The sequence below is a fragment of the Ornithorhynchus anatinus genome, chromosome X5 (assembly GCF_004115215.2).
Source record: "Ornithorhynchus anatinus isolate Pmale09 chromosome X5, mOrnAna1.pri.v4, whole genome shotgun sequence".
NCBI classification, from domain to species: Eukaryota; Metazoa; Chordata; class Mammalia; order Monotremata; family Ornithorhynchidae; genus Ornithorhynchus; species Ornithorhynchus anatinus.
The window spans coordinates 55,531,969-55,555,494 of NC_041753.1; the positions used below are offsets into that span (position 1 = coordinate 55,531,969).

At 44.9% G+C, this 23,526-nt stretch overlaps 1 protein-coding gene across 8 annotated transcripts in view; it reads right to left on the bottom strand.

The window, feature by feature from the left end:
• The window catches only part of KANK1 (KN motif and ankyrin repeat domains 1), a 209,570-nt gene that overhangs the window by 20,902 nt on the left and 165,142 nt on the right, over positions 1-23,526 (bottom strand). For all 8 annotated transcript variants that reach the window (XM_039910723.1, XM_039910724.1, XM_039910722.1 and 5 more), the window contains one exon: positions 2,873-5,548. In XM_039910723.1, the coding sequence (XP_039766657.1) occupies positions 2,873-5,548 (2,676 nt within the window). The remainder of the gene's footprint in view (positions 1-2,872; positions 5,549-23,526) is intronic.

Below are 23,526 nucleotides of genomic sequence, written 5' to 3' on the forward strand. Positions count from 1 at the left end.
CATTATTGAATATCAATCTATTCTAAATCAGCTATTCGAGAAATATCCATTCAGAAACTACAAAAGGGAATGTGCCCCACAAAGGGCCAACCACAGTGAGAGAGAAGACAAATCTACGGAAGGAGTTATTAGCCAGAATTATTTCCAGCAGTGCCATGAACACTCTTTGTCTTTGGGCAGAACCATTACCGTTACTCACCTCTGCCCCCGTTTTTCCAACTGTAGTTAGGGTTACAAGGAAAGAAATGTGGATGAAGAAGTTGTTGAAAAGGGTATCAAATGCAAATACTCATCGTCAGGTACAACGAACAGTTGCTTTACATTAGGGCATCATTTGATGGTCTTATGGCACAAAATGGAGAGAAACAAGATTTAACGTACTCCAAGAGACAAAGGTCTTGTGTTGGAGTGTGCAGAATCTGACATGGTTATTTTGAAAGGGTTTCACTTCTCTGGGCTTGTCCTTACTGAATACCTCTGCTTACAAGCTCTCTTAATCAATCAATATCTTACAAACTAATTTAAAGACTGCACAACAAATCACAGCAGATAAAGAAAAACTGTGAACACACAACAGCGAGAAGTTGCTAGTGAACGCTTAATACACAAAATCATGGGTAAGGGAAAGAGGGAATCTGCTGGCTATTAAAGTCCACCAAGGCTTCCTCCAAGGGATTATAAGGCAACCATGAAAGTAAAACAACTTTTTTATTTCTCCTGTGCTCCTTGAGAACATGGGGTCATGGCAACAATGTGTTTGTGCCTAAGAAAGAGTTTTCTCTTTGCTGCACAAATACTGCAGGTCTCAGGTAATGTATCTTCACTCCACAGGACTTACCCTAAAATAATTAACCAAAGGTCTATCTGAAAACAAGTGACGGATGGCGTCATTGAGACAAGGAAGAACTGAGTGATGTCTGCCCTATCCAGACAGTACAAAGTTATACTTTTATATTTTTGGCAAGAATGTGAAACTGAAAGCCCAGTGGAGGAAAAAAATGTCTTTATTAATAGGCGATTCACTGTTCCACCTATGTTTAGAGACATTCAAAGGTCTTTTTGGGGGGCATTGCCATCTGGGATCTTTTTACATTGAGGTAAGAGCCCAGAGATGCGCAGATAGTTAAACAATCTGGGTCCCAATGTCTGATGCAATGTTCAAAAATGATGCACTCTCCAGACATTTTGCCTTTCGTAATACTAAGCCGGTGTGGGGCAGATGTTTCATGATGTGTCCCAAATCCGCTCCTAGTTGGTTTAATCTGAGCCATTTAAATATGGACTGATAAAAATCGTTTAATTGGCCTGACTTTAGGTTTTGATAAAAATGATTCTGTGGTGAGCAACTTTACTTAATAATAATGTTGGTATTTGTTAAGCGTTTACTATGTGCAGTGCACTATTCTAAGCGCTGGGGGAGATACAGGGTAATCAGGTTGTCCCACGTGAGGCTCACAGTCTTAATCCCCATTTTACAGATGAGGAAACTGAGGCACAGAGAAGTTAAGTGACTTGCCCACAGTCACACAGCTGACAAATTGACAAGTGGCATTGCAGATATGCGACAATGCAAACAAATCAACTTTAAAATAAACACTCTGGGGGAATAAATAAGACTAATTTCTCTCTAGTTTCAACCATAACCATATGGTGCAAATAATATTACTCCACTGACGCAATAGGTGAACTACCTCTAATAAAGCCTGCTGTTAAATACACAATATTGTTCAATCTTTGCTGCCATTGTTAGGCACCTTAAAGACTAGAGCAGCCAACTCTATTCTAAGGGAAAGTAAAGAAACACAAAGGTGAGCTAAAAATATACATCAAATTTAGTTCACGTCTACTAAGATTTCTAAAGGGATATTTTTCTAAGTGACTAAGGTAATGCTACCTACCATACCAATATTTTGGAAACATGGATGGTGTTGGGGGTGTTATGCATGGGATCCTGAATAACAAAATGAGAAAGATTTGGGAAAGGGACCAAATATTTAACCTATTTTTTCTGCCATGTTTGCAGGGCTGCTTGTAGAGAAGCAGCGTGGCTCAGTGGAAAGAGCATGGGCTTTGGAGTCAGGGCTCATGAGTTCGAATCCCAGCTCTGCCACTTGTCGGCTGTGTGACTGTGGGCAAGTCACTTAACTTCTCTGGGCCTCAGTTCCTTCATCTGTAAAATGGGGATTAAGACTGTGAGCCCCACGTGGGACAACCTGATTTCCCTATGTCTACCCCAGCGCTTAGAACAGTGCTCGGCACATAGTAAGCGCTTAACAAATACCAACATTATTATTATTATTAGGGCTGAACATTCAGTTTCCTTCCAGCACCCTTCAGTGACCATGACACATAAGAGGAATGAGAGTCACCTATCCAGCCCACCAGCAGGAATCGTGCTTTATATTTCATCATGTTCTATTCTACAGAAGATTTGGGCCAAAATTTTAGCTTTCTAAATGGGGGCGGGGGAGGTGGCGGGGAGACGACAGGGCCTGGCTGCTTTATGCTTGTTTACTCACAGCTCCCAAATTCCCCTGCCCTTCCACCTCCATTTCCCTGCCTCCCACCAGACTCCTTAGTCCCCGTTCCCCCAGGTCCCAGCCCCTCATGGCACCCCTGTCCCTCAGTAGATATACAGTTGAGCAGAGGAGAGGGTAAATGTGGCAGCATTCAAACCTGTGGGAAAAGGTTCAATACGTGGTACCTGAGCAGACTGAAATGGCCTGGTGCACCATCTTTAGAGGTGCACACTGGGACTGACCAACGTCTGTTCTAGGGCATTCATTACAGGACCCAAGAGACCCAACGATCTAGAAAAAGAGTTGCCCCAACCTCTCCCACCCACCCACATCCCTCCATATGCCCAGATTACCGGTACTTTTGTCCAGGTTCTGTTTCTGGAAGTCCAGGTTCCTGAGCTCCTCAGTGCTTGCACACTTCATGACCGAATTGATGGATGACAGGGTGCTGATGAGCTGGGAATTGAGAGAGCCGATCTGCGCACGCGGGGCCTCGAAGGCTTCGGCCAGTTCGCTATAGTTCTCGGTCAGTAGCGTCTGCTGCTCTGCCAGCAGCTTCTGGACTTGTTCAATGTAATGACTCAAGCCAGTCATCATTTTGGGTGGAGGGTGGGATTGCGAGCTTTCCACCACCTCACCCACGGGGTCATCGCCAACGCCTACGCTCCTTCTGCCGGCTGTCGGCCCGTCAGTCAACTGAGGGGGGCCGCAGGCCATATTCCTCATTTTAAGGCCAACCAGGTAGTTGTCATTAATGTTTATCTGCCCTATCCCAGAATCTTTGGTTTTCACAACAGAGGGCTTATCGAACCCAGAGTCACTGGAGAGGAGAGTTCCCACTCCAATGGAGCGCACCTTGACGGAGGCGTTGATATCCTTCACCCTGCCCTCCCCGACTGCCACGCTCCGCACCTCCACCGTGGCGGTATTAGTCTGCTTGTCGTGCATGCTCAGGGAAGTGTTGGTGCTGGAGTCCATCAGAGAGGTCACTTCTGTGTTGGTGAACTGGCTCACCTGTTCCAGTACCGTGCTGGTGTGCTGGCTTGCTGTAGGAGGCACGGCCATGACCCCCGAGTCCACCCGGCAGCTGGCCTCTGTGTTCACGCTCCGGGAGACGCAATCCTTCGGAGAGCAAACGGTCACATCCACCGAACAGTCTCCGCACCCTATCGACCGCACTTCCTTGAGGTCGAGATTAGTCGCACAGAGAGTCAAGTCGTCCACCGACTCTTCGGTGTTGCTGCCCGTTTCGCAGACCGCGGTCTCGATGCCCACGCTCTGGTCGCGCAACTCAACGGACCTCCCCGTGCCCTGGTCGCACACTTCCACTCTCTCCTTCACAATCCACTGACTCATGGGCAGCTCGGGCCCCACGGCCCTGCCTTCCAGGGCAGGCTTGCAGGAGATGCCGACGCTGCTCGTCTGCAGCTGGGTCCCCACACAAGAGTCAGTCACGGCCACATGACTGCCCACCATCTGGTCTCTTGTTGGTACCATGGCCTCCACCATCCGGCTGAGAACCAGCGGCTGAGCCATCGTGGCTTTGTCTACTTTTTTCCTGGATCCAGCCGCCTGCAGTTCCTGCTTCAGTTTGGTCATCTCTCGGTCGTGGGTGGTCTCTCTGAGCTGAACCTCCAGCCGGAAGATCTTCTCTTTCAGAGCCTCGATGGTCTGCTGCTGCAGCTCTATTTCCTTATCAGCTTCTGTGACCACACCCAGCATCGCCTCGGTCACCCCCACTCCAGAATCCCGGGTTTCAGTCTCTGTCCCCACAGCCGCCTCCCTGCACGGCTTGGAGGACCGATGGTACACGACCAGGTCGTTCATGTTCTCGTCAGCACCCACGGCAACCGACCTGCATTCCTTGGGGAGACCCGCCCCGTTCTCTCTCAGCTCCGGGCTGCTCTCGTAGCTGCTGTCCTGGATCTTCTTCTCTAGGGCTTGCATCTCCGCCGTCAGCTGTCGGAACTCCTTTATCCTCTGGGTGCTCTGCTCCACCACACTCTCCACCTCCTCCTCACAGTCGATGTACAGCTCCCCGCCACCTTTCCTCCCCTGGGAGAGCTGCTCAAGCTGAGAGGCGTTCCCAGCGCTGTAGGACCGCTTCCTCATCCCATAGGTATCACTCTGGGAGGCTGGCTTCTGACTTTTCAGCTGAGAAACCAGCTGCCTCTTCTCCTCCTGCAAGACGGAGATCTTGACCTGCAGCACCGGAATGGTCCTCACTTGCTCCTCCAGCTCCTTCAGGCGCTTCAGGGCAATTGCCATCTGCTCCCGGATGTGCTGTAGGTGCATCGGGCTGACGTTGGTCACCGGAGTGGAGAGCCCAGAGCTCAGCGGGCTGTGACGGATGGAGCTGCCCATAGAGGAGGTGGTAGCTGCAGCAGTGGCATACACGCCCAACTCCCCATTGCCCTGGTACCCGTTCGCGACTTGATGAGACGCTGGATGGTGGCCTCCGGAACTGACAAAGGTGGGGAGGGAGCCGGCCGAGCCCAAGCCGCCGAAGCTGGCCAGCCTGGGCCTCCGAAAGTCCCCTGGGACCACCTGCATGGCGCCCCTCTCCTGCTCTAGTCTTCTCCGTGTTTCCATTAGAGTTTTTGTGACATGAAGGTTGTGCTTTGGAAGCTGTGGCGAGGGAGGCGGCAGCGGTCTGCTTTCTGGGATGGGGAGAAAGGCGGGGGAGACCTCGAGGGAAGAGGAGGGCTGAGGGGCAAGCAAAGGGGTCACTTGGTTCCTGGCAGTGCGGAAAGAAGGGGACTGTTTGTTTTCATCGCTATTTGAGGAGGACAGCGACTCGGTGGACGTCCAGGCATCTAGCAGGCCACTGGCATTCCTCACTCCAGGGCACGACGGTACCAGCTTACGCCTCTTCTGAATATTTAGCTTTTTGATGGTGTTCCCTTTCTGAATATCATCCACATACTTGAGGAAATCCAAGTCTAACTGGAAGCCATAAGGCGTTTCCACAAAATAGGGGTCTTTCTGTTCCTTGTCACCACTTCCATTTAGAACACCACCTGCTTTGCCTGTGAGAACAAAGGAGATAGGAAGAGAATGAATACAATTTGCTTTATTTGGCATTTTAATTTTCGGAGCATCTTTCTTTCCAAAAACTCCAAATCATTTCAGAGCTATTGCTGCATATTCCATAGTTATTGCAACTAACCTGGGAGGTAGGACAGTAATAATGATGAATAATTACAGTATTTGTTAAGCACTTACTATATGCCAAGCACTGTACTAAGCGCTGGGGTACACACAAGATAAACTGATCCCACGGAGGGCTCAGTCTAAGTAGGAAGGCCAATTATTACTTTTCCCATTTTACATATGGGGAAAGTGAGGCACCAAGATGATAAAGGGCTTGTTCAATGTCAAAAAGTGACTCAAAATTAGAATCTCATTCTGCCCCTCAACAGACTAAGGTTTCCTCCATCCAGTGTGCTACCGTCCCAGATTGCTTTGCTGGGCAGGAAAGTATCATTACAGTGAGGCAGGAGGAGAAAACTTAGATTCAAAAACTACTTCCGATTCAACTGAACTGAGGATAAGATGGAACATTAAAGAAAAAACTAAACTAAACCAAAAATCTTCCCCAATTTCCCAAGCACAGCTCTTAGCCAGGATATGAGCAGTGCATTACAATTTTAAAAAGCTAAGACACTTGTGTTTGTTTCTCAAATTTGGGGATTAGGTAATGAGTTTTTCTAGAATCACAAAAATGTATTTTCCTTTAGATTTAGAGCTCTTGGAAAGTTTTCAGAAAATAAGAGTAAGCTCTCTGGCAACCTGTCAAAGGGCACACAAAAACCGCCTTTGAGAGCTGACTACAGGCAGCAAGTCGCAAGCCCTGCTCCCCCCACCACTTGCACACAGCAAAACATTCACCCTAGCAATTGCCCTGAACAAAGCTGGTGAGGCCCTTTCAGCTAATCACCCCCATTCGCTGGGTGGAACAAGGAGAAGTACAGCAACGAGAGGCTCCCGAGGCAGAAAGGGTTATACACTCAGCCCTTCCTACTCAAAAACTCTCCCCCCCATTCAGACATCGGGCAGAGATTTTCAACTCCAAAACCTGAGCTGAGTCCTGCTTAAAAATGGGGCATACAGGTTTTCTCTTTCTTGGGTGGGGGACAGTGAGAAGAGAAGACACATACACATACCTATATATAGCTACATAGATCATATGCATGTACACACACACGTGCTAGTGAGTTTCTTTTTTAACATTTCAACCTGCATGAAGAAAACATTAAAAATATGCAGCCAGACTGGTTTCCAATGCAGTCTGAAATTCCACAGCCAAAAGAGAAACCATCAGTTCATGTGTCAGGGACACCCAGCCCCTTCAGACTCAGGACTCACATGTCACCAGAGCCTTCAAAAGGTACTAAATATGTTGTTGTGTTCGTGGAACTCAACTCCCGGAGCCCAGTTTCACAGCACCATATAAAGATTCTCTCCCCAACTCCCATAACACAAACAAGCACAAAGTACATTTTCTTTTGCAGTTACCTGAGCAGACAGTTGTCCTCTTCTCTCAAGTCTCGCCAGAGACACTCAGCCCTCAGTTGTAGCCTTTCTAGGCAGCCCTGTCTGTCATAAACAAGCTTTCAGCTAACTAAAGCACTACCTCTAAATGCCTCCATTCTTCACCCCAAAAGGAAAAGAAACTTCACATTACTGTAAACTTAGCCAAGCAGAGCACTCAATTTCATAGGCTGAATTTTCACCAATGGATTTTCTCCAGCTCCTTAAAGCCATACCCCCTTCCCCCTCCCCACCCCCAAAGGAGACTCAGCTGTTCAGCATTCCCAATCTGCATTTTCTTCTGGAAACATACACTCTGCCATGATTTTACTTCGTGTAAAAATGAGAACGATTTAAATATATCCACCTAGAACCATGGTCTACCACAGCATAGCATAGCAGTCAGGGAATATTTACTTTTCCATTAAAGCCCAGCTGCTGAATACAAAGTGATAAGACCATACACCCTCACCCCCTAAAATCACTTACTAAATAACACCCCTTGAGTTTCCCTAAGGCATATAGAAAACCAACCACTAGAGAGCAGGATTTATTTTATCACTTTTTAGTACCATATGAAACTTCTCAACCCTTGGCACAAGTAACCTGAGCTTTTTTTAAAAAAAAATTAATAACCTCATATATGAATAGTTTTTTTGTTTTGTTTTTTTACAGAAAAGACACCTGTTCTACTTCAGGATTTGAGATTTGTCCAGTAGACAGTGCTAAGCGTCATTAGACACGATTTATAACCTCCTCTGTACATATTCACTAAGGGGGAACAGGAGGTGTGAGTGATTCTGATTTGGTCTGAATTAACCTAGAACTACTGAATTTAAATCTCAACAGTTTTGGGGGAATTCATCACTGTGCTCAGAATGAGACAAGTACTATTTGCACTAGAATAGTTATGGTTGCAGAATATTTTTATTATTAGTAGTAATAGTAGTATTAATAACCATAGTGTTATTACCTCAGTACTGAAAAAGACATTATAGGTACCTACTCTGAGGTCTTTCAACCTTAGATTTCATTCTTCCCCAAAGTAAATGGAGGAGAATACTTTGCCATGAATGTAAGATTGTGAATTATTTCTGAAATTGAAAGCATTTATGGCAGATCTGTTTTCTCAAGTCCTAATTTCCCACACATGAAATGTCACCTTCAGACACTATGATTTTGCAGCAGAGGTTTAAGATTTGGTATCAAACAAGAAATTGCAGCATTATGATGAAAGTCTGTGTTATAGAGAACTTCAGAAGCCAGCTTTCTATTCCTTCCAAAATAGCCCAGCTTGTACAGCCAGGAAAGTGCTTTGAAAGATATCCATTAAAATGAAATGTTTGGATTTCTTTTTTTGGAAAGGTTGCATACAATGTACAGATTTTTCCTTTCAAAATAAAGAAAATGTAAATATCCTTTTACGTTTTCCAGAGGACTAACAAAAGAAATGCGTGGAGAAGCTCACTAGTAACAAGAATAACACTATGCATTATTAGGGGGAGGGTAACTGTTCCTCAAACCATCCTTTGCTGCCATTGTCCAAGTTGGAACACCAAGCTGGATGGACTCAGCATGGCTGCTCATGCTTGTTCTTATGACTGGAATGAACTGAATCATTACACTGTCATTGGTCAGACCACAAATGTTCTTAAAACTACTTCTATCACCTTAGACTGTGTTCAAGATGAACAGGAAGCTGTGGTTTTCTGAAGCAAGAGTTCTTGCCGAACTGTCATAGCAATAAAGATTTGTTATTGTGACTTTATCACCCATAGCTATTTCGTCTGGTCTGATCCTCCGCCCAAATCCCAACCCCTAAACTGCACACGGGCACCAGTACCAACTGAATGAACTCAAGGATGACATCACCTCATGATCTGTTCTTGCTTTCCCAAGTATCAGAAGTGGCACTGAGGAAATGCCCCAAGTTTGCCAATTTCCATTAAATAATACTCGATATAGTATGTGGAAATGCAAAAGGTAAAATGCGGAGACAGTCCTGTAGTCATCACATCCATTCTCCCCACAAAGGCCTTAAAGAAAAAAGTGCAATTTCCCTGCTGCTTGAATTAGTACCCTTAATACTCAGTAAGGCCTCGGGGTGGGAAAGATGAAAAAAATAATAGGAGATGAATTTAGATAAGTGTAGATTTGCCATTCTCAAAGAGCTAATTACTCAAGTATTAAAATAATTAAATCAACAAATCAGCCTTCCAAAGTCTGCTGTGGGGGAGGGAGAGTGATGGATGCCAGGGAAACAGTGTCCTTCTGAACAGGTTTGACAGGAAAATTTCCCAATGCAGCCTAACACTAAACTTTTAAAATTCAAGAGATCACCAGCATCTTTGTGTCCATCTCTGGTTTAGAAACATGGCTGAACTCAATAAATGTAATTTCTCCATTTAGCCTAAAGTATGTGTCATGTGTGTGGTTGCATCTTGCTTCTCCCCAGTTCACACTCCTTGCAAGCTCATTTTCTAACTGAACCTCACTCTTGACTTCCCCGTCTCTGACCCCTGGCTTTCACTGTTCTGTCAGCCTGGAACTCCCGCCATCTTCAGATCCACAGAGGCCACAGCTCTCCCCATATTCACAGTCCACCTCCTCCAACATGCCTCCCCCAATTAATTCCCAGCCTCCTAAACCATATAAGCCAATCAGCCATCTTTAGCACTTATATATTTTAGTTTTATCTTCAGAATTCATGTACATATGCACCATGTATTTACACCCAGCCTCAATACTTGTTAGAGCATGGGCTTGGGAGTCAGAGGACGTGGGTTCTAATCCTGCCTCCACCACTTGTCTGCTGTGTGACCTTGGGCAAGTCACTTAACTTCTCTGTGCCTCAGTTACCTCATCGGTAAAATGGGGATTAAAACTGAGCCCCACGTGGGACAACCTGATTACCCTGTATCTACCCCAGCGCTTAGAACAGTGCTTTGTAAGCGCTTAACAAATACCATAGTTATTATTATATTCTATTGCACAATTTGTTATTGATTCAGGATATATTTCTATGTCTATCTCCCTTGTTATACGCATAAACTTCCTGTGGTCAAGAAAAATCACTTCCATCTGTTATATCTCCTAAACACTTAGTATAGTGTCCTGCACATAGTGAGGGCTCCAAAAATATCACCACATCTTCCTCGGTTATATACTCAGCTATCTCATCCTGATAAAGAGTTGTGCTACTATTTCTCCCTTCTGCTCCCTCTACCTGAAAATTCTTTTCATCTGAGAAGTCTCCGCAATTAGAACGTAAGCTCCTTTAGGGGAGGGAACACATCTCTCGTTTCTGCTGAACTCCACCAAAGGATTTGTAGAGTGCTTTGTACTCAAATGGCGTTCGAATAAATACCGATCGATTGATTCATGGAGGGCCTTCCTGGCTGTGACAGACGGAGCGGCGCATGGAGGAGGTGATGGTTGTGGCAGTAGCATAAAAGCCCTATTCCCCATCTAGCTTAATGAGATGCTGGATTGTGGCCTCCAGACCTCACAAAGGAAGAAAGGGAATGCTTTTAAGCCCATGCTGCTGAACCTGGCCAGCCTGAACCTCTGAAATTCCCCCCAGCGTCACCTCCATGATCCCCTGCTCCTCTCTGGTCTTCTCCATTCAATCAATCAATAGTATTTATTGAGCACCTATGTGTAGAGCACCGTTTTAAACACTTGGGAGAGTACAACGGATGTAGAAAACATAATCCCTGCCCTCAAGGAGTTTACACTCTAGCAGGGGAGACAGACGCATAATTTACAGACAGGAGGAAGTGTTTAAATAGCAGAGTATACACATTGGTATGTACAAAAGTGCAACCACAGTGCTGAGGTATTTGGAAGGACACTACTTGGGGAGAAGAAAAATTAATCAGGGAAAGCTCCTGCGGGGGAGGCGGGATTTGAGAAAGGCTCTGAAGATGGGGAGATCTGTGGTCTGCTGGACTTGAAGGGGGAAGGAGTTCCAGGTCGAGGGACAGTGTGAACAAGGGGTAGGAGGTGGGAGAACAAAAAGCAAGGAACGGTGAGGTGATCTTATGAGTTGGGGAGTAGTGGGGGAGCAGAGCCAAAATATAAAATGAAGAGAGTTGGTGGAATGCCTTGAAGCCAACGGTTAGAAATTTCTGTTTAATGTAAAAAGAAATGGTCACCACCGAAGGTTTTTAAAGAGTGGGGAGATGTGAGCAGAACAATGCTTTAGAGAAGCAGCGTGGCTTAGTGGATAGAGCATGGGCTTGGGAATCAGAAGTATCTGGTTTCCAATCTTGGCTCTATTTGTCTGCTGTGTGACCTTGGACAAGTCACTTGAGTTCTCTGTGCCTCAGTTACCTTATCTGTAAAAATGGGGATTAAAGCCCCACGTGGGACCCGGACTGTGCCAACTTGATTAGCTTGTATCTACCCCCGCGCTTAGTACAGCTTCTGACACATAGTAAGTTTTTAAGAAATAGCAAAAAAAAAAAATTAGAAAAATCATCTGAGCAGTAATAGTGGAGATGAGAAAGGCTGGAAGTAAGGAAACCATTGAAGAACTAATACATTACCTGGTTTCCATTCAAATTTTTGTGACATGGACTTTGGAATTTGCATGCTGTGGCAAGGGAAGCAGCAGCTCTCTGCTTTCTGGGATGCTGGGGTTGTAGTTTCTTGATTTCAACATGGCTGGCACCTTGCTTTGGCAAAAAGTATTTTACAGTACAGCATTAAATGTGATGCTCCTTAAGGGTAGGGAGTGTTTCACTTCTGTATGTCCCAAGCACCCAGTTTAATACACTGCACCATGTGGGTGCTTGAATAAATGCTGCTGTTACCATCACCGCCACTACCACTGCATAACGCTACTGTAAGAAGTTTGCTGGAGTGAGGTAGAACAAGGAAGGCAGAACAGTGTGTGGACTAAAAATCTGAGTCAGGCCTGAACCAAGGCCAAAGAGGATTAGAGAAGCAGCGTGGCTCACTGGAAAGAGCACGGGCTTTGGAGTCAGAGGTCATGGGTTCGAACCCCGGATCTACCACTTGTCAGCTGTGTGACTTTGGGCAAGTCACTTAACTTCTCGGTGCCTCAGTTACCTCATCTGTAAAATGGGGATTAAGACTGTGAGCCCCACGTGGGACAACCTGATTCCCCTGTGTCTACCCCAGCGCTTAGAACAGTGCTCGGCACATAGTAAGCGCTTAACAAATACCAACATTATTATTAATAACATTATTATTATTTGACCTATATTTGGCCAACTTCATTTCTAAGGAGGCTGAGTTGTGCCTATGTCGTTACCCACATGGGCTACTGGGAGTCAGTGTAAGCATGATGCAGCGACATCATATTTGTCTCTCTGGACAGGAGCATGGTTCTCTCTGTCCTAGGACATCCATAATGGGGGGAGGAGGGGATGGGCCAACCTGTCTCAACATGAAGGTCAGGCTACGATGTGCAGAGCAATCGCAGGTTCACATAGGACCAAGCAGTCTTAAGGCATTGTAACCCAGAAGAGAGAGAGAAAAAGCAAAAACAGGCTCACACTTCAGTAAGTTCCATGCTTATACTCCAAGGATCTCGGCGTGTGGTTTGATTCACATACCTTCATAAAATGTGATGTGCTGAGAAAACTGCAATTCATTACTATTCCTAGATTTGGGATTGTGCTTTCCAACTATTATAATTACCACCAATTTACCTTAAAGGCTTAAGAAACAGAACTAACATCTATAGTAGACTGAACTGTTTCCATCAGGCCCCAGAGAAAGGCATGAAGGGAACAGATGACAGGGAGAAGTACTACTTAGGTGGTACTCAGAACCGGTCAGTCCTGTACCAATGAAGGCCTTATGGTGGGAGGGAAAATAGCTGATAAACACCAGAATGGAAAACCAAAACAGTACTTTTGGGGTCATGACAAACTTTGGCAGTAAACAAGCCTTTCACATTAGAAGGAGACCCAACAGAAACTGATCACACAAGTAGACAAATGGAATCCCTTCGACATCTTTCAGGAAAGCAAGCACTAGAGTGGCTAACTTTAGGACTTGGATCAAATACCATATTAATGACCTAAAAACACAGGTTTATTCCACCACCTAAAATTCAGATCCACTTTGAAATGGCAACTGCTTCTCTATGGGGAAGGGGAAGGATGATTCATTCATTCATTCAATAGTATTTATTAGGCGCTTACTGTGTGCAGAGCGCTGTACTAAGCACTTGGAAAGTACAATTCAGCAACAAATAGAGACAATCCCTACCCAACAATGGGCTCACAGTATAGAAGGGGGGAGACAGGCAACAAAACAAAAATGGGGGTGATCCTACATGTCCTAATTTACCCTGACATTTGCTTTTGGAACCCCGACTGTCTAAGGAACTGAGACCCAGCTCCTCTCTAAATAAGCTGTCGAAGCACCTATAATAATGATAATAATTAGGGTATTCGTTAAGCACTTATTATGTGCCAGGTGCTCTACCAAGCGCTGGGGTGAGTACAAGCAAATTGGGTTGGACACAGTTCCTCTGTCTCACGTGGGCCTCACAGCCTCAATCCCCATTTAAAAGATGAGGTAATTGAGGCCCAGAGAAGTGGGCCCAAGACAAGTGGCAGAATGGGATTAGAATCCATGACCTTTTGACTCCCAGGCCCGTGTTTTATTCACTACGTCATGTTGCTTCTCACCTGCACCTATACTTCAGCTACTTAACTGGCTGACTAAGAAGCCCAGTGAAGGGGCTGGAGGGGACAAAAGGCAGGAAACTCATGAATGGGTTTACACAGAAGAGGATCTGATTCCAGCAGTTTTCTTCTGTTAATTATGTATGTCTCCCCCCCATTACACTGTAAGTTCCCTGTGGGCAGAGAGCATGACTCCTACATCTACTGCAGAATAACTGTTATTTGTTATGCGCTTACTATGTGCCAGGCACTGTTTTAAGTGCGGGATAGATACAAGATCACCAGGTTGGACCCAGTCCCTGTCACTCAGAGGGCTCACAGTCTTAATCCCCATTTTACAGATGAGGGCACTGAGGCACAGAGAAGTGAAGTGGCTAGTCCAAAGTCACACAGCAGACTAGTGGCAGAGCCGGAATTAGAACACAAGTCCTTTAGACTCCCAGGCCCATGCTCTACCCACTAGACCACGCTGCTGCTTCTTGCAGTCATCCAGCAACTTATCGCTGTGCTCTGCATACAGTAAGTGCTCAATAAATTCCCCTGTGTCTACCCCAGCGCTTAGAACAGTGCTCGGCACATAGTAAGCGCTTAACAAATACCAACATTAATAAATACTAATTGATTACTGAAAATTTCCACTTGCAGCAATGTAACTCTGCTTCCATGTATACAATTGGCTGAAAATACAAGCTATCTATCTCACACAGTTGCTTCAGAGGATAAATGGACATGTTGTTGTAATAGCAGTAGTAATAGTATTTATTAAGCATCCCACTGGGAGCAATGCTCTAAACTAAGTGCTTGGGAAGAATGTCACTTTGAAATACAGCAACATCTGATTACTACGTGGCTATGAAAGATTCAGCCTTCTGAGGGTATGTTAAGGCAAGACCTGTGTATGCTTTTTCAGAGGGAACTCTGAAATCCTCACTGCCCACAAAAACTTTACACTCCAATGGGGGAATACAGACATAAAAATATTTATACAGTGATTAAATAAACAATTAAACAATGGAAGAAATATAGATATGTAAATATTGAGGATGGGTATAGGTGCTAGAGATGGCTAATAGTTTTTTTATACCTTAGGGTAGAGGGCTTTGAACATGGGGCAGACTGCAGTCTGTTGGATTTAGATCATTTAGATAATTGCTCTTCCCCACTTCAAAACCTTATTGATGGCACATCTCTTCCAAGAAGTCTTCCCTGAGTAAGCCCTCCTTTCCTCTTCTCCCACTCCCTTCTTCCTGGCTCTTACTTGCTCCTTCATTCACCCACCCTCTCATCCCCACAACACATATGTATATATCTGTAATTTATCTATTCATTTATTATTTATATTAATGTCTGTTTCCCCCTCTAGACTGTGAGCAGGAATGTGTCTGTTTGTTGTTATATTGTACTCTCCCAAGTGCTTAGTACAGTGCTTTGCACACAGTAGCACTCAATAAGTATGACTGAACGAATGAATTTAGGATGGGAGTTTCAAGCCATGGGAACAGTGTGTGTGAGGGGGTGAAGGCTGGAACGTCAAGAGTGTGGTTCAGATAGAAGATTGGCTTGGGGTGATTGAAGGCAGTAGAATGGAGAATAACAGATGAAGAGAGCAGATCTGCAAGGTGGGGTATGTTGTTGGAGACCCTGAAAACTGATCACGAGGAGGTTGATGTAGCTAGACACCATGAGCCGGTGGAGGGTTCTGAGAAGCAGAAAGATGTATGTTGAACAACACTTTCAGGAAGGTGATCCATGTAGCATCAGGTAATACAGATTGGAGTGGGGATAAACTGCAGGAAGGGAGGGAGACCAGCAAGGAAGCTGATACAATAGTATAACTACGATTACCACACTAAACTAGCTGCTGTTCAAGGAGGAGGAAGGGGCAGATCTGGAAGGTGATAATTGTGTAGGAAGAACTGGCAGGATTTGGCAACAGAGTGAATATGAGAACTTAAGGAAATGGAGGAGTCAAGGACGATGCCGAGGTCGTGGGATTCTGGGACTGGGAGGATGGTGATATTATTATTGAGATGGGGAAATGAGAAGGAATAGATTTAGGAAGGATGAGGAGTAGTTTAGTTTCAGACATTTTAAGTTTGAGATGTTGGCAGGACATTCAAGTGGAGATGACCCAGAGGCAAGAAGCGATGCAGGATTGCAGGTTGGATGAGAGATCAGGGATAGAAAGGTAGATTTGAGAGTCATCTGCAGGGAAGCTGAAGACATGGGAGCGCATGAACTCCCCGAGTCAGTTCCTCAGCTGATAGCTGTGATGTAAGTACCACATGCATCAGAGTGCCTCTTTAAAGAAAATATCAGTACCTCTCTGGGTCAGTTAGTGAAAATATCCAGTTATCTCACTCATGACTTTTTAGGGCTTAATCAGAGATGATTGCTCGCGCTGCACGAGTGCAATGAATGTTTAAGGACTTATGTGATATGTGGCCACATTTTATCCTAACAATATTCAAGATGCATTTGGCTAGAGGAAATGATCTCCCTGGCTTCTTTACTCAATTGTACATACTCAGTGTTTCCATGGGAAAGTCACGAGTTTTCCATATTCTTAATTTGCACACAGGAGCCCTGGTCTCCTAAATGACAGAGTGACCGGTGGTGAATAAAATTGGGCCTGGGTGGGTGAATGGTTGAAGACCTGTTATGCCAATAATAATAGTATTTGTTAAGCGCTTGCTATGCGACAAGCACTGTACTAAGCACCAGGAGAGGTACAATATGATCACAGGGTGGCCAGTCCAAGCTTTGTGAAGGACAGAGACCTTCCCTCCCATTGAACCCAGAGATCAGGGATGAGTTCATAGCCAGCATCATCCTCCAGTAAAAAGCCCCTTCACGAGTATGAAAATGGAGGACCCTTGTCCCAAGCAAGGCAGCTGTGCCTGGACACGGCTATTCTGGCCATGGGGGTGATACAGTGGAAAGCTTGTTGATCTTCCCTCTGCCACTATTAAAAGCCACATGTCCCCACTGAATGACTGAGGGACTTAAAACAGAGACACCAGAGCTGCCTGGAGGAAGAGTGTGAGAGAAAGGGTTGGCGAGGGGAGAGAGAGAATGTAATCCCTTCCATTTCCCACTGACATTGCCACACAGGTAAATGAGAAAGGCCAAAACTGTGCCTGGTTCTGTGTACGTGTGTACGTGTGTGTGTGTGTGTGTGTGCACGCGCACACACACGCACACACATGTATATGCCCAGAGGAAGATGGCCTGTACAAACTGGACTAGTTGGAGGAGTAGGAAGAGAGGAAGAAATGCAGCAAGGGCATCCAAGAAGTGGGCACAGTCAGTTCAACCCATTCATATAGCTGAAGCTCACTAGCTCCGATGCCCGGTGGTTCTCGTTTCTTCTGTCTCCCTGGGATTGGGCTGGGAGTATAGATGCTAAAGGCAAAAATAATACTTTAAAAGGAATGCCCAGGCAATGTTACACTGGCCACTTTACACTTCATAGTGAGAGACGGAAGAGCCCAAGGTGAGATTTCAAAGCCTAAAAACACATACAGGTATGTCTTGCTTTAACATATCCATGCTGGATCTTTCACAGCCACGCAATAGTCAGATGTGTCTGAGTCGAGAGGAAAAGGAAACACTTTTTCTTAAAGCAATACAAATTCAATTTTAACAGATAAGCTGTCTAAAGTGCCTTTGTCATTTGTATCACGTTACAACCTATTCCCTCCTCATCTTGCCCATTGCCATGGCCTTGCCTCTCACAATGACCCTCTTTAACCCCAGAATCCCACTTTTCATCTCTTTAGCCATATCATTATTTGTCATTTTGACAAAAGCCTTAAGATTTTAAGAAGTCAACTTGAGAAGTGAAAACCATGCTCTTTGTATGAGATGAAATGTTTGCAATATTTTATGCTACTTGGAAAGCTGAAGGAAAGTAAGTAGTTTGAGAGACAGATGGCAACACTCCCCAGGACATGATGCAGCTTTTCACTACCCTTGAAAGAGGATATTTTTACTTAAGAAATATACAAGAATTGAGATAAACTATAAGCACAACCCTTAGCCTGCCTATAGTTGGCTAGGGAGCACTACAGACATTGAACAATGATAGCTATATATTACTGCCACAGCTGTACCGACTTCTAATGAACCAAAAACAAGAATTGAGTGTTCCTCTTCAGTCTTACATGAAGTGTGAATATTCTCTTTGTATTATAGTACACATCTTTAGTTTTATCTCACCCCCCACCCTAGTTTCCCCCCTGCCACCCAACCTACTTCTTTCTCTGGCACTCCTCATTTAGCAATATTACTTACCCTCAAGATGAAATACCTGTAAGTTTCACTTAGGAGGAAATTAAGTTCAAAGCATATTATCTTCACGTAAAAAGGAACTGCACTCAACATCCGGACACATCAGCCAGCAAGTAGGCTAGGAGCTGCTACAGAAAATTTATTTATATTCGTTTGGAATTTCCTGACTGAGTAGCAGCCTGCCAGCCTCTGGTGTTTCATTCCAGTACTCAGCGTCAGTGAGACAGGAACATTCACTACTGTGGAAATTCTCTCACATGTAATAAAGAAAAAAAAAACCACCCGCACCAATCCTTCTTCCTCCACTCCCTTGTCCCCCCCCCCAAAAAAAAACAAGAAAAAAAGATTTAACCCCCCAAAATGCTCTCCAGAAACCAAAAATATTACCCTGGAAAGAAGTAGCAAATCTGTCTGATACCGTCTAGTGCCCAGGAAGAGTGAATGGAAAGCCAGTAAGAGTCTCCTTAGTCTTCCTCTGGCCTTGCTTTCTACTCCACCCACCTTCCACTGAGCACAGAATAGTTCATTGACATAATTCAGTCCACACTCCTCACACCCTGCTTATGAAGGAAATGATTCAGCAGTGGGCTGCACCAATCTGGGCTGGTGGTGGGATGGTTTAGGAATAGTGGCTTTTTTTGTTTGTTTGTTTCTCTATCACAACATATAATTTGAAGTCTAAAAAATGCTGAGCATAAATTACAGGCCAAGGCAAAGGTCAATTTTATCAAAATGTCTAACCCAGATCATAAGCCTTTTTGGGGTGGGTAAGGAATATGTCTGTTATAGTGCTGTAGTCTCCCAAGCGCTTAGCACAGTGTTCTGCACACAGTAAGTGCTAAATAAATACATTTGAATAAGACACAAGTGCTTCCCAAACATGTGCATTTTGTTTCTCAGTTGTGACAAAACAGTTTTATCTAAAATTTACTTCATAAATACTCAGAATGATTCCTGTTAAATTGTGTTTGAACACTCAACGAGGATTTGAACTCATCATGCTGTGGACTTCACATTTACCGCCCCCACTTTCAGCCTCTGCAGAAGCCCTATGAAAATATGCAGGTCTGTATTTGTCTTCTGGATGTCAGCATCCAAATACTTGGCTTGCGTGAATTTAAAGCGGAAGCTGAGCAACTCCCTAGTCCTGTGGTCTTCTGGGGATTAACTCCTCTTTTCACTGCCACCCCTGCCTGGCTCATAGCCTTCATCAGCTTCCATTTCGACATCAACCTCGCTACTCGCGTTGTTATAAGAACGGACGCAAGGGCAGTCCTTGGAACCTGTCCCAGAGGTGGGAGGCCAAAGGTGGTAGGGAAGGAGGAATGGGGTGTGGCAAGGCTGGGGACAGTTGGAGGAGCCAATCGGAACCAACTGAGGCACCTATCTTTTTGCAGCAGGGACTTTGGTTGGTTACCAGAAACTCTTGTGTAATTACCATTATTGTCGATAATTGCATTTAGTGAGCATTTACTTTGTACAGAGCCTTGTACTAAGCTCTAGAGAAAGGCAGAGGGATGATAATTCAGACACAGTTCCTGGACTCCTGGGTGCTCACAATCTAAAGTGGTGAAGGAAAGGAGAGACACTGGCACTAAACTCAAAGAAACAATTAAACAAAGGCAAACCAATAACTGAACGAACAAGACAGACAACAACAAGAGCTGCAGTGTGTTGCAGTTAAGGGAACTGTTTTCAGGCAGGGCCATACCTAGGCCACTAGTCACAGCTTCCCCAACATTCTGATAGCTGATACAGCATAAGCTGCAGTTCCAGCAGAACTCGACCCCAATTGTGGAGAGGGAAGAGAAGAAGGGATGATGGAGAGGCACTCCTCTTGTGCACCTTAGGGCTCAGGGGAAGAAAGCCACCTGGCCTCCACTGACTTTCGGCCTGTCTTTCATCCCGGACCAAACCATGCCTTGCTGCTCTAGGATGAAGAGAGATCCCAAATGGCTGCTGAGAAGGAGCATGGGGGCAAGTGGGAGACCTAGCTCTCTCCAAGCCTTTCTCCCTGTTCCCTGCCTCACACTCAAGCTCTCCTAGGTCAGTTCTCTCCAACCAGCAATTGTGCCCGCTCTATTTAGTTCTTGATTCCTCTTTCCTTAGGTGTCTGTCTCCCACCCCTTCTTTCTTCCCTATACTGAGATTTGAGCCCCTTGGGGACCAGGGATCACAGCTGATTCTTAAAGCCTGCATTTTTTTTTTCCTCAGAGCTTAGAACTGTGCTTTGCACAAAGTAGAGGCTTAATAAATCCTATTACTACTACTGCTGCTGCTGTTGTTGTAACCCACCTCCCACCCCCTGCCTTACCCAACTACCCTGCCCATCTCTCCTGTTCTCTCTCTCCCTGTTCCTACCAGTCTGGTCTCTCCCCTGCCCTATCATTTCATGGGACCAAGGCCTAGTTTATTTTGAAATGCATCACCAAAGTGATATGGTGGGAATTAATAAAGATGCTCTTAGTGTGGGCATGCAATCAAGTCTAAAAACCTGATCACTGTGGACCACTTTTTAAAAAACCAGTGTGGGCCACCCTCCCTGTAGATACTCAGATAGCAAAAGCAATGAAATCAATATTCTGAACAGTGAACTTCACATAAATCCATATTCCTTCTGGACAGAGGAGCAGTTATTTGCAATTGATTTACTGTAGCCAAGTACTGGTACTTAGAAGGCTTACTTCTGATGTTAAGCGTTCAACCACTCCTACCCCCACCAAAAACAACAACAACAAAAAACTACCTCCAAAGTCCATTGGTTCTTTTGTGAAAGAAACATCCTCGAAAACTAGAAGACAAACCTTCCTATAGCATAGAACATAATCTCTCCATAGTAATCTCTGTCCTACCTGATTTGCTTGTATCCATCCCAACACTTAGCACACTGCCTGGCATAGAGTAAGTACTTAACAAATACCACAATTATTGTAAAAGTAAGACAACCAAGGCAATGAACCATCGGGTGTAGAATGTGGCTCCCTGAGTTCCAGAATAAGGCTCCCAAAAGCAGAAATGAGTGGGGGTTATTTTCTTTTGCTGAGTTCAGGCCAGAGTCAATCCTGTTAAAGTTGCCCCAGATCGGAATCAGGATCCAGGGATTCCTGGAGGCACTGAGGATGGTATAAAACTAAGGATGGACACTGTGTGGCTGGCAGGGGGAGGGAACTCCTTTTACTGCTCCACCCTGCCATTTAACTCTGAAACCTGAGTTAGTCAGTGGACAGGAAAGCATCTAAGTTTATTTCCCCATCCTCATTTACCCCTCCCATTTCTTCACCTGCTGTCCTACTCTGAGCACTCCCATATGCATAAGGTTACAATGACAACCACAATCGATCAATAGTATTTGTTGAGTGGCTATTGTGCACAGAGTTCTGTATTAAATGTTTGGAACAGTACATTAGAATTAATAAACATGATCCCTGCCTTTGAGGAGCTTACAATCTAGCAGGGAGACAAACACTAAAATAAATTATAGCTAGGAAAGAAGCATGAAAGGAAATTGTGAAGTTAAATATCCTAGCCAAAGAGTCTTATTTTTCATTCTCCCCGCTAGTGCTCCCAAATACACCTTACAACATGTGTACTTCTTCATTGGAGGATAAACCTCTAGAAACAGGGTCATGCCTTCTAAGAGTAATTATGCAAATAGCTAAATATCATATGGGAGCTCAATAAATAACCTCCCTCTTTCACTATCTAACCCTGCCTCATACATAGGCTCATAAAGTCTCTGGTTTCATCAGGAAGGCAGCAGAGCATTAGGCACGTCAGAAGCTCTGAACGCCTGTCCACCACGAGCCAAACCTTATCAATAATAATTTACGTAAGTATTATATAGCAATAATGTATGTGTGTGTGTGTATATACACATGTGGGCAGAGAATGTCTGCATATTGTACTCTCCCAAGTGCTTAGTATAGTACTCTACACACAGTTAGGGCTCAATAAATACGGTTGAATGAAAGTACCAGCAGGCAACCTGAAACAAGCAATTCATTCTATATTCTGACTGGAGGTGGCTCCTTGGGGAAGGGGCTGGTAAACTGTAGGAGAAACCTGCTCTGCCTATATAGTGCTCATTGAGTGCAATAAAGAATTTCAACTTTCTGAGTCATCTATTCCATCTTTCAGCCTCACTATTTCTTGGAGAAGCTAATGAGCAATGGGACCTGGAGAAAGGCGGAGAGGAGGAAGAGGAGGAGAAGGAGAAGGAAGAAAAGTGAAGGGCTTCAATTACCCTCAAATGCTTGAATAGATATTCAAGAATAATTAATTATTCTGGTAAATATAGGATTAAAAAATAAAGGTAGATTTGGAGGGGGAAAAAACAACAACAGTGAAAACATGAGACAAAAGAACACAAACCAATGATCTTCTTCACTCATCCAAAGTTTCCTGTTAAACACTGTTGTCACGAAAAGGCCTCAAACACTAAATGCATTTCAGGTGAGGGAGTCACGGGCTGTTTCCTGGCAGAGTGGAGTCTTGAGCAAGTGTTTCAACAATAGCAAAGCCCCAGTTGCAGACCACTGGGCTCAGTTATTAAGAGTCTGGCCATGGGGTGGGGTGGAGGGTGTTGCGGCTGAACCATTCTGATAACTGCAACCTCCACCCAGGCTGCTTCTTTTGAACAGCCTTAGGAACCCAGCCAGGGCACATCCTGCTTTGCAGGTATCGGGAAATAGAAGCTGCGGCGGATATAGGTCAAAACGGGGCCAAAGGCAGCTTTTAGGAGAGAGGGAAAGACTCCTAAAAGGATTAATCGCTGAGCAAACTAAAATTAGCTTGGAGAGTGAGGAATGAGAGAGAGAGACAATGACCGACAAACCTGACAGCCATCGTTAAGAAAATATCATCACAGTGGCGGAAGAAAGTTGGGAGTTTACGGGAGGGACAACTTTCACATAATCTCAGGATTTGCCCAGTATACAAAAGGGTGTGGGCCAGTCCTCACATTAACCTGCATTGTCACGTTGAACAACTTGTGATTCAATTACTTACTTGGTGGCTAAATGGCCAGGCCCAATCACCCTACTACTGGATTCTCTCATTTCCACCGAGTTTTGTGTTCTGCCTCCCTGCCCATCTCTCTTCTTTCCAAATTTAAGTGCATGACCATTCTGAAAAAAAGCCTTTCTCCTCATCAAGGAGTACAGGAAAGGAGGAGGAGCTAAAAGAGAATGCCATAAAAAGGTGGAAATGCCCCCAACCCTCAATTTCAGGAGTACAACGATACAGGTGATTTCCAGAATCCCGTGTTTCTCTACTTACGCATTGGTATCCTCAGGAGGAGTAAATTTCCACCACTGATTGCTCCTCACATGCCAGGATAGCGTCCTAAACCCCATCCTCAAAGAGGAGACACACATTGCTGGGCACATATGGGTGTGAGTGAAGGGTGCGAGACAAACTTCGAAGTTAGGTTGGAATCCATGGGGGGGGGGGGGGGGGGAGGGCACACCAACTCACTAAACCAACGACCCGGCCTTTGCGAATTGCCCGTTTGC